This window comes from Thunnus maccoyii, chromosome 2 (genome assembly GCF_910596095.1).
Source record: "Thunnus maccoyii chromosome 2, fThuMac1.1, whole genome shotgun sequence".
Taxonomy (NCBI): Eukaryota; Metazoa; Chordata; class Actinopteri; order Scombriformes; family Scombridae; genus Thunnus; species Thunnus maccoyii.
Genome location: NC_056534.1, coordinates 21796554 through 21816211, shown reverse-complemented (window position 1 = coordinate 21816211; position 19658 = coordinate 21796554). Strand labels below are relative to the sequence as shown.

General features: G+C 37.6%; 1 protein-coding gene across 6 annotated transcripts in view; it reads left to right on the top strand.

Moving 5' to 3' along the window:
- tenm3 (teneurin transmembrane protein 3) overlaps positions 1-19658 on the top strand; it is a 369694-nt gene that overhangs the window by 300269 nt on the left and 49767 nt on the right. For all 6 annotated transcript variants that reach the window (XM_042397897.1, XM_042397853.1, XM_042397889.1 and 3 more), the window contains 3 exons: positions 408-551; positions 18069-18140; positions 19059-19236. In XM_042397897.1, the coding sequence (XP_042253831.1) occupies positions 408-551; positions 18069-18140; positions 19059-19236 (394 nt within the window). The remainder of the gene's footprint in view (positions 1-407; positions 552-18068; positions 18141-19058; positions 19237-19658) is intronic.

Genomic DNA, 19658 nt, shown 5'->3' with positions numbered 1-19658 from the left:
TGTGTGTGTGTGTGTGTGTGTGTGTGTGTGTGTGTGTGTGTGCGCACCAGCGTGTGTCTGCTTGCTTGTGTGCACGCTGATTTGGCGTTACAGTGTTGCACCTCATGGAGACAGGCAGACAGCCCTGACAAGTAGTTCCTTTGTGCAAAGAAAGTCAAAGCAGGTGTGTGTGTGTGTGTGTGTGTGTGTGTGTGTTCAGCCAGAGAATGAAGGCCCTTAGTGAACCAGCAGCAGGAGTCAGTGGATGTTATAAAAGCAGACAGATGGAGGTTAACTCTGCGGTTCAACCTGTTGTGTGTTTGCTTTGGTCTGAATCACAGAAACGTTCCCATTTGGTTTGGTCTGAACACGATCACAGTCAAATGAAGCATCTGAATAATCGCCCTGTGTGTGTGTGTCTCCCACAGTGTCAGTGGGGTTTGAATACGAGTCCTGCTTGGACCTCATCCTGTGGGAGAAGAGAACGGCCATTTTACAAGGCTATGAGCTGGACGCTTCCAACATGGGAGGATGGACGCTGGATAAACATCACATCCTGGACGTACAAAACGGTAGGAGCCATAAAATGATGAAAACATACTCTGCTCCTTCACAGTGCAGATATACTGTGCATCTTCACACACACACATTCAGAATCTTCACATTTTAAGGTGATCAAACATATAATACTGCAAAATACTTTTTTTTCTTTTACCTTAAACTTATATTTCGATGGAAACAAGTTGATATGTGACAGCTTTGAGTTTCTCTCTCTCTCTTCTTATCATTATCTGGTTAATTATATGTGCAACAATAAGAGGACGAAGTGCATAGAAATTTAAAAGTATGTTAATCTCAGCAGTTGTCAAAACAATTGTTGTCATACAGGCTTTGGTCGACAGAGCGGAGGAAAAGAATTAAGGAGTGTGTGTGTGTGTGTGTGTGTGAGAGAGAGTCTGGCCTATTTGTTCCAGCTGCCCGGTGGTATTTTTGCTGGCCTTTCATGTCTCTCTCTCATTCTCTCTCTCTCTCTCTCTTTTTTTACTTTCTCCTCTCATATATAGCGCAATCACCTTTCATCTGTGTCTCCTCCTCGTCTCCTCCCCCGTCATTCTCTTTTGTTTTTTTCTTGTACTTTATTGTCATCTTATCGTTCTTTTCCTGTCTTTCTTTCTTTGAATATTTAAATCTGTTCCTCTTTCTCTCATCATGAACTATAGCAAACATTTGATTTAACTTAATAATTCATATTAAGTTCGACGGCTTGCTAGTTTGGAATTTAGAAACAATATCTTGACAGTACTGCCATTCAAATTAATGATGTATTGATTAATGATGATGAAATGATTAAGGATATGCAGACGTTGGCTAATGCAGTGATACCTAATTTAGGGTTGAGATATGTTGACTGATGTGGAATTCCAGGATAAAGGTACATCCGATTTCATATTATTTTCCAAGTGGGAAAACTGAACTGATGTTAACATGCTTCCTTTGTCCAATTTGTTAGTTTCCTTGCTTTGAAAAAAAAAAAAAAGCGTATTGGAACTGTCACAACTGTTTGTGCTGTAATTTGAAGAGTTTATTTCAGAGCTATTATTGTCAATACAAACAAGCACAAAAACGAAACGATTGGTAAAAATATCCTCACTTTTTGAAAGTAAAATTAAAAAAAGTTATATTTCAAAAAAACCAACTAGCCAAACTCTTATAAGCCAAGATCTTTAAAAATCATCTACAAAGGCTCCTTGATAAAAACATGGAAGCTCAGTAACCAGATTTCTTTCAGTGCCTTTACAGAGCTGGTTTCAATCATATACATGTAAATCTCGACCAAACCATAACTATAAATCAAAGCTAGACATCCTGGTGGAAATGTCCATAGGAGAATGACGCATGGCTTTCTTTGACTGAAAATTGAGTAGAATATTAATGGCTCACTGATATTTTAATGCTCAGTTTAGTAGATTGATGTGAGTTTTTGTTCTTTTATCCATTTATTTTGACATCGACTGCTGTCTCGATGAGTTGAATATTTCTGTTTAGTCAGAACTCCACATAGTTCCAACTGTTTGCAGCAGTAGGGTTACCACATCTCATGTTTTCTGTTCAGTTCATGATCAATACTGTGTGTGAACTTGGTGTGTAAATAAAGTACTGCAGTCTGATGTGACAATGCACTTGCATGAATGAATCATTTTTGTAATTTAATTTAACCTTGAAAACCAGTTGAAACCAGAACTGAAGTCTCAAAGTCAAACCTAAATTTAAAGACTAAAACCAATACAGAAATTTTTAAATACACTATATGTATAGTGTAGTATAGAAACCCTAAATCAATTTTGAAACCAACCAACCAATCAAATCTTAATAATCAAATCATTTCAATGAAAACTACTGTTATACTGTATAAATTATGTTGTAAGAAAACACTATCACTTTTCATACAACAATCCCAAACCCACTCAGGGCCTCCTTTTCAAACCCCACCCACCCTACCTGCCTCCCTCACATGTAAAGAGATTGACATTTTGCTGTCTACAGAATAATATTATCAAGAACATGAAAGGCATGTCTCTCATTAGAACCAACTCTTTCAATGACAATTATTTATTGTTGACTGTTGAACAGGGACATACATATTCACTTATTTTCATTGTGCACAGGGGTTGTACATACCATGTTTACAGAAATCTAATGGCCTTTTTCCATATGGCAGAAATAGCCTCGCTGAAGAGTGAACTACTGCAGTTATATCTGTAATGCACAGTGCACATGGCTTTCCCTCGGACAGGACAGCAGAATAAAATAAGCAGGGTTGGGAAGGTTACTTTAAAATGTATTCCAATACAATTAATTATCACTTAATTATCTGTTCAAAAATATAGTCAGCAACTTAATCCAAGTATCACAATATTAAAGTAATGTAACTTGATTACTTTACCTTACTTTTGGATTACTTAAATACCAAATATGCAAAGAGAGAAAAGAAATATCAATGAAATAACTTAAGCATATTCTGTAAGAATGTAACCTTAGAAAAGAAAATGGGGAAACCAAGATTTTTAGCATAAGAAATGTGTTCTCTGCTCAGTGTATTTTTAAAGAAAAACTTGCTTACTGTATGTCACAGTGGGGGAAGACCCCCTGCCGGGTATTTGTGCCCACTTTACAAGAGCTTTGTCCTCCTCCACAGCTCTTCTCAGAGGAATGGCAGCGGCAGCCACATGTGCAGCGACATCACGAGTTTTGCTGTGTCCTTTTATTCGGTTCTATCTGCATGATACGTTTTCTCTAACTCATTCAGTATCAAACGTGCTCGACAACCAGTGACACACTGTTAGCTCTGAGCATGTTACGCTAACACAGTCATCTTGGTGGAGAGCTGTTATGTGCCCTACAAGCAACCGTCCCTGCCTACTCTCCCAGCCTAAATTCACTGTGTGTGAAGTATGTGTACATGTGCCCACTGTGTGCAACTGTGTGTGCCATTTGGTATCATCCTCTACTCACACCATTGTGGATCAGTGAGTTATTTTGCCGTCTTGTTCCTGCTCTGCTTACGTTTGGGACTTTTACAGTGCATGGGAGTATGTTGTTCTTTGTACTCCTGCTAATAATCCCCATTTTTATTAAATGTATTGGTAATCAGATTATGTCTTTTTTTCTGTGACTTTAACAGAATAGTTACCTTTGTTTGTATCATAATTACGTATCACCGTTCCATGTATTCCGTTACTCTCCAAGCCTGAAAATAAGTTGTTTACCCTAAAAGACATATTAGATGTGCACTGGTTCTCACAGTGTGCAGTAAAAGAGCCAGTCACCTGCTGCTCTTCATCTACCAGCTCACTGTGGCTGTTTCCCTTTTTACCAATCCTCCTTTGCAACATCTAAATATGATCAGCTGACAAAAAGGCACAAAACATTTTGCTGCGTAGACCAATATTTACTGACCAATAGCACAGTCAGTTTTGCATTTCCTGTGCATACTTCATAATAAAAGTTGTACACCAGTGAGAAGCTTTTTATGTGAAGTAGCAACAGAAGGAAACGTTTGGATTGCATGGTCATCAACTAAACACAGTAAATAAGAATATTTTATTTTCAGTTTTCCAGTTCTTATAATTTCTGAAAGCATTCTACTGTGTCCGTTCCAGCCATAAAAGTAGCAGGGACCATGTGCACTTTCTGACCTCTAAAAAATAAGTTTTCAAATGTATACAGTATATTACAAATGTTAGCAAATGTTGCAAAGACTTCTTGAGGCCACTACAAGTAAAAGAAAATCAAATCACTGAACTTATATACAAGACACTAATTTTCTTGAAACAAAATACTCTTGGGTAATCTAAACATGGATATTCAGCTGTTGGAGATGTCAAGTCACCACTACTGCTACATGTTCTTCAGCAAACTGACAGCTACAGTAGAGGACAGAATATATATATATATATATATATATATATATAAGTAATAGCCAGTCTATGATCAAAACACACGTTTTTCTCCATCAGCAAGTGAAGATCTTCATCAACAGCATCCACCATTTGGTCGCTCACAGGATCTCAGGTTCAGGTTCACCTGATGACTAATAATCAAATACTGAATTGGCAACAGTTCTATTACCTTAAAGTACTGTTTTCTCTGTGAAAACTAAGAAACTCACACGACAGAGACAGCATCATTTGTGTGAGTTAGTACATAAGAACTGATCTAAGCAGATGACTGCTGAGGTGCTTGTGTTTAACCCAAAGAACAAACACAGCTGCCATGAGAGCTGACTAAATTGACTTTGTTTGTGGATTTTCAAAGAACTACTTATAAATACATAAAAATCGTACCTAGCATAGTGAGACCTGGGATGATGGGAGAGACTGGTCTCATCAGCAGGAGTGGTCGTCACCTGTGAGGAGTAGAAATAAGATGAAGAAAGGCATCAGGATTAAGAGAGACATGTACTACTTTGTAAAACATTATTTTTTACTGAGAGTGAGTACTTTTAAATTTACTTTACTTTTTTAAACCGTCCTTTCATCACAAAGTGATCTATTTTCTAAGTATCTAAGTATATACATATGTGTATATATGCAGCATGTACATATATGTGTATATACATATGTGTGTGTGTGTGTGTGTGTGTGTGTGTATATATAGATATAGATATATAAAAGCATGTATGTACAGTACATACAAGCTACAAGTAAAGCTAAAGCTACAAGTAATTTGTTAATAGAGTTCTACCTCTTAAGGTGAAATCTCTCTGGAGCCACAGATTGAAAAATATAAAAATATATATCCTTACACTGTGTAATGAGCAATCGTTCACAGTCATTTATATTTAAACAAAGTACTGATGCTGCAGAAAATATTTGAATGTCTTTAATTGTGCTTGGAATTTGGTCTGAATCTTTCAAAAAAAAAAAGTGTAGTGTCATCAGCTATAGACTCACGGTAAACTTTCTGCCAACCCCTAATGCTGTACAACCCTGCCATGAGGGAAGACAAAAACATTACTAGGAAGAGGGGAGGACATTTTTCTTCATTTGACAACGTTAAAAGTAAAGTTAGGATTTGTTGGCAGCTTCCTGACTTATTTTAAAAAAAGACGAGAGAAAGAGAGAGAGAGAGTGAGATAGAGAGAAGCAGTGGTCAAGCGAGCTCGAGAGTGGATGAGGAGAGCGAGCAGTGATACCGAAAGCCAGTGAAGGAGAGGAATAAAACTTTATTTTCTGATTGTTTCACGGCGGTTACAAATAAATATGCCCACAACCACACCCCGCACCTCCACACGAACCTGTGGAGGTGCACCACGCCTGATAATGGTGCTGCAGCTGCTAAATACACATCATAGGTGTACTATGGGAGTAAGTTAAAAAGAAAATAGAATTACCATAGTTAAATTTTTCCATATGTTTTCATATATGAAAAGAAGACTGAATGAACACTGTAAGCAGACTACTTGATTACTATAAGCGAATTATTTAAACGGCATTTGTATAGGAATGATTCTGTTTTGAGTTTTTGATCCATATAAGTGGTTTCTTTATTGGGAAGAATAAGAGCCAGTATTTTGTAGTCATTATTGAGCAAACAGATAGGGCACCAGTTGTCTATCAAATGCAAAATTTGGGTGTTTTTTTGGAATGAGGGTGAAAAGGCCTTGCGTAAGTGTAGGTGGTAATACACCAGATTCAATACTTTCAGAAAGGACATTAAAAAGAAAGGGGGCCAGCAGTAAAGTAAGTTACTTTGGCGCCTAGACTGACAGTGACACAATTCAAATCTGAGATCACATGATGCATTTCTTTGGCTTAACCAGTCAGTTAACAACTTCACAGACAGCCTGTCATGACCTGATAAACACTGAAACAAATTTAAAAACTGAAAGTAACAGCCTGCAGAACCATGAAGAAACAAGTCCATCTTGAAGTATTTGAATTCTTATGAAAAAAATAATTATTTTAAACTAATGTTTAATTCTTTAATTTGAGCTGTGAATTTGAGGATTTGAAAGTATCACAAAATAATCTTAATTAGTGATTTTCTTTACAAAAGGGAAAACTCCTACCTTAACTACAGTATCATAAATGTTTCTGCAGTACTCTGACTATTACTGTGATTTTACAAAGTCTGTGATTTTCTACAGTAGTACAGTTGTTTCTGCAGTGGTGTGTTGATTTCTGTAATTACTGTACTGTGTTTTTAGGCCCTAATACACAGTGCTATACTGTAAAAAATATTCACAGTAATTAACTGTGCAGAAACACAGTAAATTACTGTGGATTTCACAGCCAGTTTTTACAGTGTGTCCTCTATCTGTCACCCCATCCATCACATTGCTATTCATCCTTCTCTCCCTGCAGTCTTCTTGGGCTTTCAACACCTTGTCACCCGATTCTGTGTGTGTGTGTGTGTGTGTGTGTGTGTGTGTGTGTGTGTGTGTGTGTGTGTGTGTGTGTGTGTGTGTGTGTGTTTAAAATGCAGGTGTGATTTGTGATGTTCTGTCTGCGTGTGTATGGGTCTCTGTAGGTGTGATTTTGTGTTTTGAAGGAACAGCACAGCAACGCACAATGTGTGTTTGTCCCTTTGAGACTAAAGCACACTATATGGACATGAGAATAATTCAGTGTATATGTGTGTGTTTGTGTGAGAGAGAGAGTGAGGAAGCCCATCAAACACTGCTGCAGTGTTTTCTGTGTAGTCTGTCTTGTAACTCCACTAATGATGCTGATGGGACAGCGTGTTAGATTTGGTGATAACGTGCCTGTACAGTCAGTGTTGACTTTTAATGGTCTTGAAGTAAGAGACTCTCTTAATGATTCATTGTTTCTTGTTGATACTCTCTGATTTTCTGAATGCCTCATATTCAAATTTGAGTTTTATCTTTATATTTATTTGTAGATAAAAATGGTAGTGATGCAGGTGGGAGGCAGTGTCCAGAGTTTAGTTTGTATATCAGCTGGTCCTGGAGCACAGAGTATAAGACAATAAACAATGCTGTGTAGAGAACACATGATGTATACAATCTAACTTTACATCTACTGTACTGACACACATACAATATATATGCTGGCAGTACATTATCATGCCAGCTACACCACTCCTCATCCTCATATTAACTATCATTACAGAAAAGACTTTTAAAAAAAATGTATGGTTAGACCTTTTTACTTGGTCAAAACAAATTGTCCCACTCTAAACTCCTCATACAAGTCTTCATCCCCAAGTCTTTTCAGACGTAGTTCAGGTCTAGTTTACTTCAGTAAACAATGGGGATAAGCCTATCACAAATTACTGCCAGGGACTCAAAATTTGCATCACCACAATTTTTCTATTTAGCATTTACTAATACTAATGGTGTAAATGAGCCCAGAACTGTTCATCTGGTTTGCATAATGTGCAACTAAAGAAGATCTAACGCCAGACTATTGTGACGTGTTAAATATATCTAGAAACCAAATGGATTTGGGGTGTTTTCTGCAGATGAGCTTGGAAAATTGCTTGTAAAGGAGACGCTTTTGGAACCGAAAGTGTGCAGTCATCCTATAAGAGAAAGGCTATACATTATGTATGAAATATTAGTTAAATATCCTGATGTTGTCAGCCCATTAAAAGATCATTTAATGAGATATAAGTGTGGGTTTTGTTAAAACTTTTAAACTCCTTTGACAATATTATTTCTGTAAACAGATGATATAATTAATATAACTGTGGGACACATTGTGGCCTTTTCTTGAATTACATGGGATAAAACAACTCTTCTTTAATATCAAATTGAGGATGTAATTGAATTCTACAGACACATTGCTGAGTGCCTCACCCCTGGATCTCCGAACTGACCTCCTTGCCAAGTGGGGGTCTAACAACACGATACTGACTGAAGTTAAACACTGTGACAGATTGGAGACTGAACAGACCTCCTGAGAGGTCATTTTGGACCAATAACGAAATTATGACCTGAACTAAAAGCATAAGTGACCTTTGGGATCATTTGAAAAAGGAGAAAGAACTGACAACTCAGTAAAGGTGGACAGAAAACGCCCCTCTTTTTGGCCTCCATATCTCCCCAGTCCAGAGTCAAAAAACTCTTATATTCCTGATGGACATGCATTGAGTCTCTCTGCAAATCTGCGACAAATCTGAATTTGTGTGAATTAAATGTCTAATCATTATGTAAATCATATAATGTCGTTATAGAAATACATAAAGAATGGTATAACTTTGATAGCTGTGTGGTAATCTGTTGGCGAGATACTAATTTTTAATTTTATTATATTTTACAACATGTGACAACACTGCCCTCTACTGGTAAGCTTAGAACTTCAAATTGATTTTTTTGTCTTATGCTTCATCATGTGTCCTCAAGATATTTAGCTATTAATAAATGTCTTCATTTATGCTAAGAAGTCATTGTGATTTCTTTGAGTACAGCAAACAGAGGTCACTGCTTTGAAAAGAACCTACAGTTACGAGACTGATTAACTGATCAAAATGAGAATTAAATTCAAGCTTTAATGTTTCCTGTGGCCAATAAATGCACAACATGTAATTACGTGTTGCAGTGCACCAGCACACTGAAATGGAGAGGACACAATCAGAAGCTAGCAGGGAAAAAAAAGATAAACAAGCTGGAACTGGAGTAACCATGGCTAGTGAGCATTATCCCTGCCTTTTTCAAGACTGAAAAGTTGGAGTTAATTGGCAAAGTAAGACCTTCACTGGAGCTAATTTGATGCAGAAAACCAAGGCTTTTTTCAACTCCAGGATTTCATTTTCAAGTAACTTTCGTCAATGCAATATTCAAAGAGTAAGTTTTTAAAATCTAATAACGGCCGCTGAGCCAGCTGATTATTATTCTGACCGCTGCTGCCACTGTTGTGTATGTTACTTTATAACACACTTTATTGTGTGTGTGTGTGTGTGTGTGTGTGTGGTCCAGGTATTCCTCACATTGTGGGGACATAAATCTCCCTTATAGGGACAAAAACGTAAATCATTAATATTAGGGTGAAGACTTGGTTTAAAGTAAAGGTTAATTTAGGGTTATGTTAAGGTTAGGCATGTGATGGTTATGGTTAAGGTAAGTTTAAGTCTCCAGGAAATGTAATGTCCTCTGAAGTAATGGAGACATGACTGTGTGTGTGTGTGTGTGTGTGTGTGTGTGTGTGTGTGTGTGTGTGTGTGTGTGTGTGTGTGTGTGTGTGTGTGTGTGTGTGTGTGTGATGTGTAGGCTTATTAAATGTTATTGGTTTTGTGTGGTAGGAGGGTGGCTGTCATGCACACACAGCTTGTGTGATGATGTGATTATTTGTATGGAGGATTTGCATTTTGCTTAAGAAATCAACCGTTTGTTTCGGTGATAACTCTCACTCCCTCCCTGCTGTTTGCTTGTTACCACTGGACTGGAGCTGCAGGAAGCCATTGAAAGTTTGTAAAAATAAGCAGAAAGCCACTGTGGGAAACAGAAATGTAAAGTTGTGTGAAAAATAACAGGTTTTTGCATTGATGCTCCTTTGTCGTGTGTTGTGGTGCTGAGCAGGGAGCTATTGTAAAGTAACTGTAATCCATCTTTTAATTTGTGTTTCTTTCTTGAATGTTTCGACCTGGCTCTAGTCTCTCATCCTGTGTGTGCATCCAATAGATTTTACACCTTCACAGAAATTACATGTTAGACACAATTTTATCTGCTGCAGTGGTCAATCAGCAGCCATTTGTATGAATTTTCTTTACTCCGCTTCCTGAATATACATATACACATACAATAGGCCAGACGCACAATTTTCATCTGTGCTGCTTTTCCTCTATTTTACGGTGCATAACCTCAGTGCATCCTTTTGTAAATAAGGACAAATTCAATTTGACTATCTGAGCTCTGATAAAACAGCTGCAAACCCTTAGAGAATATCCCCCTATAACTACTTGGGGTAAAATTGCTTTCATGTTTAAATAGTCACACAACATCGGTGCTGCTCTTAGTCTGGAAGGATCCAGGTCATTTTATGGTAGGATCTGGCAGAGACTAAACTCTGGTCATGCCTACAAAGTGTGTTAAACAAAACTGTGTACACTTTTGGTGAGTCAGGTTACATATATGCCACATTTTCTGTGCTCTAACAATTTATTTTACAGAAATATAATGTGAATATTTGCTCGTAGCCCCTTTACAATAGCATGATCATGATTTTTTGATTTATTATAAATTTACACCTTGATTGGATTAGATTAGATTAGATAGGAGTCCAAAATACCTTTCTGTGGAACTGGTTCTGGGATTAAAAATTAATTTGCTCCATTATTTTTTATTACTTCATTTATTCAATCATTCATTCAGATTTCGTAGATTCCGTAAGGAAAAAAAATGTATAAAATTATATATATATATATATATATACATACATATAAACCAAGCATCATGCATGTAATTCCTGTTTGTCTTGCCTTAAGAAACTTAGGAACGTGTCCAATCAATATGTGCTTTGCACTAAAATATTGCTGATATATTTTTGAGCCATCATAATAATAATCTCAAATCTAAAATCAATTAATGAGCAGTGGTGTTTGATTAAATTAAATAATGTAAAAAACAAATGGTCTGTATATATGTGTGTGTATATATATATATATGTACACACACTCCCACACATATATATATATACAGTATATATACAGGGGGTGGCGACCAGCTCAGGAGGTAGAGTGGGTCGTCCACTAATCGGAAGATCGGTGGTTCGATTCCCGGCTCCTCCAGTCCACATGCCGATGTGTCCTTGGGCAAGATACTTAACCTGGCTGTGTGAGAATGTGTGTGAATGGTTAGTTTCCTCTGACGGGCAGGTTGGGACCTTGCATGGTAGCCTCTGTACCCATTCAGCGTATGAATGTGTGTGAATGGGTGAATGTGATTTGTAGTGTAAAAGCGCTTTGAGTAGTCGGAAGAATAGAAAGGCGCTATACAAGTGCAGTCCATTTACCATTTACTATACATTATGGTTGATTCTTTCTATTATAAAGAAATAGTTTTTGTGCGTAACCATGAAAACAATCCACATTTTGGCATCATAGCTTGAATGACATTGATTTTTGACATTTTGGACTAAATCCACGTCATTCAAGCCATGATGCCAAAATGTGGATATTTTCCTTGTTTGTTGTGGCACAGAGAGGCACAGAGAAAGATGAAAGCAAAGAAAAACAAAATGAGATAAACAGTATTTTTATAAGAGATTAGGAGAACAAAAATACATGAAGAGAAGAAAGAGAATGAGTAAGTAAAAGAGTAAAAGAGACGCACTGGATTTGTGTGCAGAGGCTTGTCCACACCTTTACACACACACCTGGTGGTGTGTGATCTGTGAGCACTGAGCAGTGAGCACTGCTGAACAACTCAGATAAGACTGGATGAAAGACAGAGAGAGAGAGAGAGACTGTGTGTGTGTGCGTGTGTGTGTGTGAAGGGGCTTCAGGGGCATTGGGTTGATGGAGTCGATCTGCTTCCTTGTGCATGCATTGTTAGGATGTTTTCCCCTGTGTGTGTGTATGTGTGATTTCCATTCAAGTGTACTTGTGAGTTTTTGATGCCCATGTTTGTGTATGTATTCACACATTGGTGTGTGTGCAGAGAGAGAGATTGGAGGAGCATAAGTGTACAAGCTGCCCGGTAAAGCACTACACTCTATTATTCAGACACTAAGCAGCTCAGCCACAGTTTTGGGTTTAGTGCTTTGCTCCAGGGAACATGAGAGAGAGTCACTTTTTCCAGAGAGTCAAATCAAATCAAATTACTGAACTTTAAAACAACTTTACATTTTGTACCAATAGGGAGTGTTTTTTTTTTTCAGACAATTATTATGGCAAAATCCAGAAGAAAAGTTTGTAACTAACTTTATTTGACAACCCAATAAACCTACATACAGAACAGCTTTGATTAGAAGTACTTGTTATCACATAATCAATATATGATCTCCACCGCTTTACTTATTGACATAAACTATAATCGCTTTTTTTATGTAAGCAATCTGTAGGTTATCTACAGTCTTGAACCTACTGTATGAAGGACTTTAGCAGTCTGCTACCTCTAATGAAGTTTCTGTGCATCTCTCTCACCCAAGTTTTAGCACAGTCCATAACAGATTTAATTTGTGCTTTATTTGTTGCTCTACAGTAGACATCTATACCAGATAGCGCTGATGGAGTGCGTGTGCAATAAGGCATCTACTAATGTCTTAATGCAGTGGTTCTTTCCTTTTTTCTGCATATGACCTCTTCATACAAAGCAACATCTACCTGTTACAACCCCTCTACACAGGGTGCACGTCTTTAAGTTGTGAGCAGTTCTATCAAGTTCTATCATTTTCCATTATTTGACTACTTTATTGATTGCTTTTTTTAATGGAAATTTGAATAAAGTCTGAAAAATAAACACAATTATAGTCTTCATTGACATAGTCCTATGTGACAATAACCGACCCAGGATGCAATTAACTTAAAACTGAATATTTTGTCCTGATATTAAACTCTAAAATGTTTTCCTCCATGGTTGGACATGAAAGGATAATATATTGTCATAATGTCAAATTGTCAGACTGCTCTACCACTTATTTACAATTTGTTCAACAACAGAGATCACAGAGTCGTCAGCATATAAGAATATATTAGAAAAGCATGCTGATTAGTACTAACATGTTATAATTTAACAATGTTTATCTGCATTGTCCTACTAATAAATAAAATAATAAATAAATTCAATAAAAATGAGAAAAACAAGGATAGGTTTCCTTGGGTTACCCCACATGTAATTGACCTTAATTATTAAAACATTCACGCACCTTGAACTCTCTAGGAAAACAGACATTCAGAGATTACTATCAAATATTTTATTTTTAAGATATGTGATAAATTAGATTGCAGTAAAAAAAGAAATATTCAGAAGACTTTTGTTGCGAATATATTTCACTTTTATCACTGTGATCAGCATAGATGAAGGAAAGGCCATTCCCTTGTACTGAATGAAAGGAAAATGATTTTCAAAGCTGAAACATTCATGTACATTTGTCCTTGGTCATGAGGAACCATCTTTTAAAAATACTGTACAAGTGCATTCCACTGCTTGGCTGAAAGCCACTCTTCACACTGATTTCCAACACCAACAACCTATAGTCATCATTCAACTTGCTTCATACATTATACATGCTGTGCATATGTGTGAAACAGTATTTGACTCCATTTAACCCTTGTTCATCGTGTGTGTGCAAGTGTGGCAGTCAGTGTGTATGACGTGCTACAGAAATAAGACTCATTTATCAATTAGATCCATCCTCAAAATGCAAAGTGGTTGTTATCATAATTGCTTATGTGCATGAGTGTATCTTGTGTTGGCGTGGGTTTTCTATTTCATAAGTACTGTGTGTGTGTGTGTGTGTGTGTGTGTGTGTGTGTATGTTAGAGCCCTGACACACAAAGCCAACAGTTTGCCATTGCTTGGGCACTGTTAGGCCGTGTTTGGCTGACCGCACCTGTAGTTTCTGCAGCAGCGTTGGCTCTAGTCTGCTCTTATCAGCAGTTGTTCAGCCATGTCACCATGTTGAATCAGCAGCAGTCTGATTAACGAATCAGTGATTTCACCATTTTGGTTCTTTTCTGCATCTTTTCTTTGACTACAAGCAAGGCAAGGCAAGTTTATTTGTATAGCACATTTCAACAACAAGGCAATTCAAAGTGCTTGACATAAAACATAAAAGGCATCAAGACAGAATGTAAAAGCAACACAAGACAATATAAAAAAGATATTTAAATACAATTAAAAAGTGTTAAATTGGCAATTAAAATAATAACAAAAGTAAGGTAAAGCTAAAGTTACAGTGCACTGTAAGATATTAATCAAAAGCCTCAAGTTTGATTTAAAAAAAAAGCTATAGTACAGCTATAATCCCCATCGGGACATCTCTCTGCATACAGGGGATAGACAGACTATCTCCTCTTTCATCATCTTTGTAGTTTTAATAGCCATAACCAGATACATTCCTCTGGTAACACTCGTTGTCTTCTTGCTTAGTCACAGAATATTTTGTTTGTCTGCCCCCTGGCATTTCGGAGAATACTGCTACGAGCAACAGTTGAGCATAAACCCCACTGTGCATGCTCGTAGCTTGCGCGCTATCTGCCACAGCCTGCGCCACAGTGTCTTGTGCGAGTATAAACAAGGCTTCAGGGTCCTCAGTTGATGTGGTAAGAATGTAAGAATTTAGGTTTTTAGATTGAGAGTTTTGAGATCAAGGTCAAACACACTCGCACACACATATACACAGTGTGTGAGAAAGCCTAGCTGCCCTCTCTTTTAACACAGCAGGAGAATTCGATGTTCCTCTCCACTGTTCCTTTCCACACTGCCTTTCTCTCTCTATCTGTCTCTCTCTCTCATCACCCTGCATCACCACACACACACACTTTCTCCCTGTCAGGCAAGTAGTTGGTTGCCTGTGTGCACCGCAGCACAGCATGGGTGGAACCCTGCTGGCTTGGCCTCTGTTGATCAATCAACACCTACTAATGGAGGGAGAGATGAAAGAGGGGAGAGAAGGAGAGGAGGATAGAGGGAAGGAGAGGGAGAAGGATACAGAGATAGCTGGATGGGAAGGGAACCAGCTGATATGGGATTTAAAGGCTGATAGCAATATGTCATGCAGAGTTTCAAGAACTTATAAATTGAACATGTTCATGGCAGAAAGTTCCAGAAATAAAAATGGCTCAGAATTGCAGTTCTGTTAGAAAATCCTTTGAAACAACTCTGAGACCATTAATAACAGCTCTGCTCACTTATTGATGCATACAGTAAATCATAGCAAAATACCTCAGAGGGATTGGCAGCTCTTTCAAAGATGTAGTGTAGTAGACCATAGTGATTGGGAGGGGTGGCGAGTCTTCAGTGTGCTTCAAACAAACTAGTTTGTACAACATCATCCAACGTCATCCAACTATAAGTCAAATGTGTTCTGAATGACTGCGCTCAAAGACTGGAGCGAAAACCCTGCAAAGAAAAATGGGGATGTAACCTTGCTATATGTGTGACGAGGGAAAAGTATTTTTTATAGACTGAGACAGACAGACAGACAGACAGACAGATAGATAGATAGATAGATAGATAGATAGATAGATAGATAGATAGATAGATAGATAGATAGAAAGACAGACAGATACCAAGATGGCAGCAGAGTTTTAATAATTCAGGTCACCGCAGGAGGTCCCTCTTTGATGTCTCACTTTGAAGAATGAGTGCATCCCCCTCTTTTCCTCTGTTCATCTTCTCACCACTCATTCACATTAACCTCCTCACAAGTCAGCCACTCCACCCCTCTCCCTGCACCCTCTCACCTCACGTTGTCTCTCCTCTTTCATCCCCCTGTTCTTTTCAATATTATCGTAATATATTCCAGTATTTCTGTTTGTACCTCTCCTCTTTTCCATTTCTCTCTCGTGTGCTTTTATAACTTAACTCACATATATGCATTGTGTAGATACATGTGTAAATTAATCCATGCCAGTGTGTGTGTGTGTATCAGCAAAGACATGAGTTTGTTTCATAATCTCCTCAACTTGTCTAACTTTATCTTTCAAATTAGATCAAAGAAATTCCTCCGAGCTTACAACAAAACACACATATACGCACACACACACACTCCAGCCCCAATTACACAAGAGTATTTGCATCATCATGCATTATTAGTTAATTATTTAGTGTAGCAACATATACTAGTAGTACTAAATAAAAATGATCTGTGTTATGATTTATTCATGGATCATCAAAGCTGTATAAAGTAACCCTAACCCTAACAGTTCAAAGATGAACCTAAAGACAACACCTGGAAGAAGCTTACGGTCCAAATCCATATTAGCTGGCTTCAGAATGAAGTGTTGTACATCTGAAAGAAAAATAATAAATTCCATACTTTTCCAAGTTGTTAGGGTTGCTTTATATCTTTCAAGTATAAAGCAATATAAATATAATATTTTTCTTTCAAATCATTAGCCATTCAATGTATTCATATTCTACTGCACAACTAGTTTTGGTTGTGGCAGTAGCGTGTTACATTGTTAGCTAGCTCCTTTATTTCTTTGGGTTGTGGTCTCTGTTGCCATGACTTTGAATGTAACTGCATCTGCTGATAAATGACCTTTAGAATGATCTTTAAAATAATGTCACTATGATCAAATCAGATGATTCTGTTGGCCCCCACAATAAACACTTGATGCACTGCTTGTATAAACCCTGGAATCTGTATGGTGGAAATACACCTACTAACAGTCTCTTTTTATTTATCCACATTTTATGAATACAATAAAAGACCAAATACAGATGACAGAAAAGGTTACAGACAAAAAGATATAAATATAATAGGAGATCATTGCATCACAAATCCTTGACAGATTCGGATTTACCGAAGATTCATTTCAACCTGATTTCAGCATACTGGGAAAGTTTATTTGTACAACAGAGCATAGATTAAATAGTTTACATATTGTGTATATAATATTACTACATTCATCTGATTGCTGATTTCCATCTAAGTACTTGTTTGTCAGCTAATTTCAATTAACAGTTTTTTTTAAAAATGTCTCAAAAATGAAACACACACACACACACACACACACACACACACACACACACACACACTCACACACAGCAGCAGCAGCAGCATCCCTTTAATCTTACATGCTGTATGATCCTCTGGGACCCCTGTGGTGAAAGGTAGAGAGAGAAATTGTCATATGCTTCAACACAAACACACACAAATATGTGTGCATATACTATATATGAAACACACACACACACACACACACACAGTCTGTGAAGTGCTGAAGGGGGCTGGCTGGGGTTATTTGGTGCTACGGTGCCTAAACACACCAAAGGAGGCAAACACTTGCACACTTTCCTTCTCATCAGCAGCATTAAGCTGGCAAGTTCCCCATTTCAAGTTTTTGGTTTTATCTGACACTCTCCACCAGAGGCTTGGAGGATGAAGGTTGGGTGGTGGAGTAGTGGTGCTGTTTTAAAATTCATTTGTGCAGTGAAAAGGTAATATCTGGTGAAAAGAACAACATAGTGTCATAATGAGCACGATTGCTGATTTTTCTCCACCATTAATCTGATCAGATGACAATTTGACCTGTCATTTTTACCGATTTGTCATGTGAAAAGATAATCTTATTGTTGCTGATTTTTGGTAAATTGAGTCAAGTAAAACTTTTTAGTTAAAATATCATTAACTTGAACTCACTGTAGAAACGCTTTAAGATCATAACACCATCACTTTCAAATGTGTAATATAGTCCAATCAACAAGCTAAGATAATATCACATCACAGTGACAGGGCCAGATCTGATTTTTAATAAAAAGGACAATATCCAAGTCATATTTGAGTGTATTATGGAATGACAGCTGTGGTAATAAAATCTCACTTCTAATGTACCCACCTTCTAGATCACAACACAGACATTAATTCAAAGTCCAATTAGTCTCACTATATTTTCTCTCCTCTGGCTCTCTGTGCTCTTTATGTCTTTTTCTCATCCTGCTGTCTCCTCTCCACTAGGTATCCTGTACAAAGGCAACGGCGAGAACATTTTCATTTCCCAGCAGCCCTCTGTCGTCAGCAGCATCATGGGTAAGGATAGATTCAAATATTATTTACTTGTTTGAGTTTGGCAGACTTGCACATTTGCATAATGGATAGTAATTTTATTTGTCTTGCTCCAATAATTCAAGTATGTGAGCTATAGAAATCTCACATGACCCAGAAGGAAATACTGTCTTGGGATGTGTCTTAGATGCTACCTAGCAACTACAAAATTATGTGCATGATGGGAAACATTTTTGAACGACAGAGATAAAGTCTTGTCATTTGTTGGAAAGGCAGGTTGCCACCTTTAATGATTAGAAGAGACTAAGATACTTTTCAGTATTACTTCTTTACATGAAACACCAAGGACTTGCTAAGTAGTAACCACATTTTTAATGAATATGCATATCTCACCTTCAGCTTAATTTTTCTTTTTTTCAACTCATATATAATCTAGCTCCTTTATGTAGTTTCTTTATGCACTCATCAATAATGATATCTCAATCTGTATCCAGAGGCCATATATTGTTTCTAAAAACATGATTCACTTTATATTTTGATAGAATCTAAGACTTTTGGATAGAATTCAATAACAGCAGTTTTCTTTGTGTTTAGTTGAAATACATTATTTTCCCCTTTTTTTTTTTTACCAGTTTGACATTCCGTTATGCACTGCAGTGCTTGTCAGTGCTAACCCTACTGTTGGTCTGACACATGGTGTCACCAGCCACTTCCTTTTACCTGTCAGTTTTGAGCTTCACCATTTGGGCGTAATGCCTTTGGAGGTTCACACTATCTTGTCTTTGCGATGGTAGACAGTGAAGCTGTTCCACAGTCTTTGCTTGACTCTAAGAGGACATTGTTCAGTACCCTGGCATGTTAAAATGAATACAGAATTGGCTCCCAACTTGTTCAAACCAACTACTGAAGTCTGTAAAAATGGATTTGGACATCCTCTCCTAGGAAATGGACGTCGCCGTAGCATCTCCTGCCCCAGCTGTAATGGGCAGGCGGAGGGCAACAAGCTGCTGGCGCCCCTGGCTCTGGCCTGTGGAGCAGATGGCAGCATCTTCGTTGGAGACTTCAACTACATCAGGAGGATCTTCCCCTCTGGGAATGTTACCAGTGTCATGGAGCTGAGGTAAGAGGGGAGGGAGGGAAGATGGCTGCTGCTGCCGCATCAGGGATTTGAACATTATCCAGAGAATAGATATCCTTCTGTCAATGAGATAAAGGTCTCACTCAGAGAACTCATGATTCCTTTTAAAGTAAAGCCTCTCCAAAAGCATTCCATCCACGTTTCTCAGGTTCTCAGGTCGTGTCATTGCAAATGCATAATTTTTAATGGATTTGAGTTAAACTAAATAAGACCTAAAACATTTGTGAGAATAAAAATCTGATTGACTTGAGTTTCCTTGGTTTTTAATTAAAATCTGCCTCAGCTTTTCTGGGCATCTTTCCTTCCTGCACTCAACTGTTCAACTTCACATCATTGGTCTTGGAGGACTTTGAAGCAGTGCTTGAAAACTCAAAGGAAGAGAGGGATGAATGCATGGCCAGATT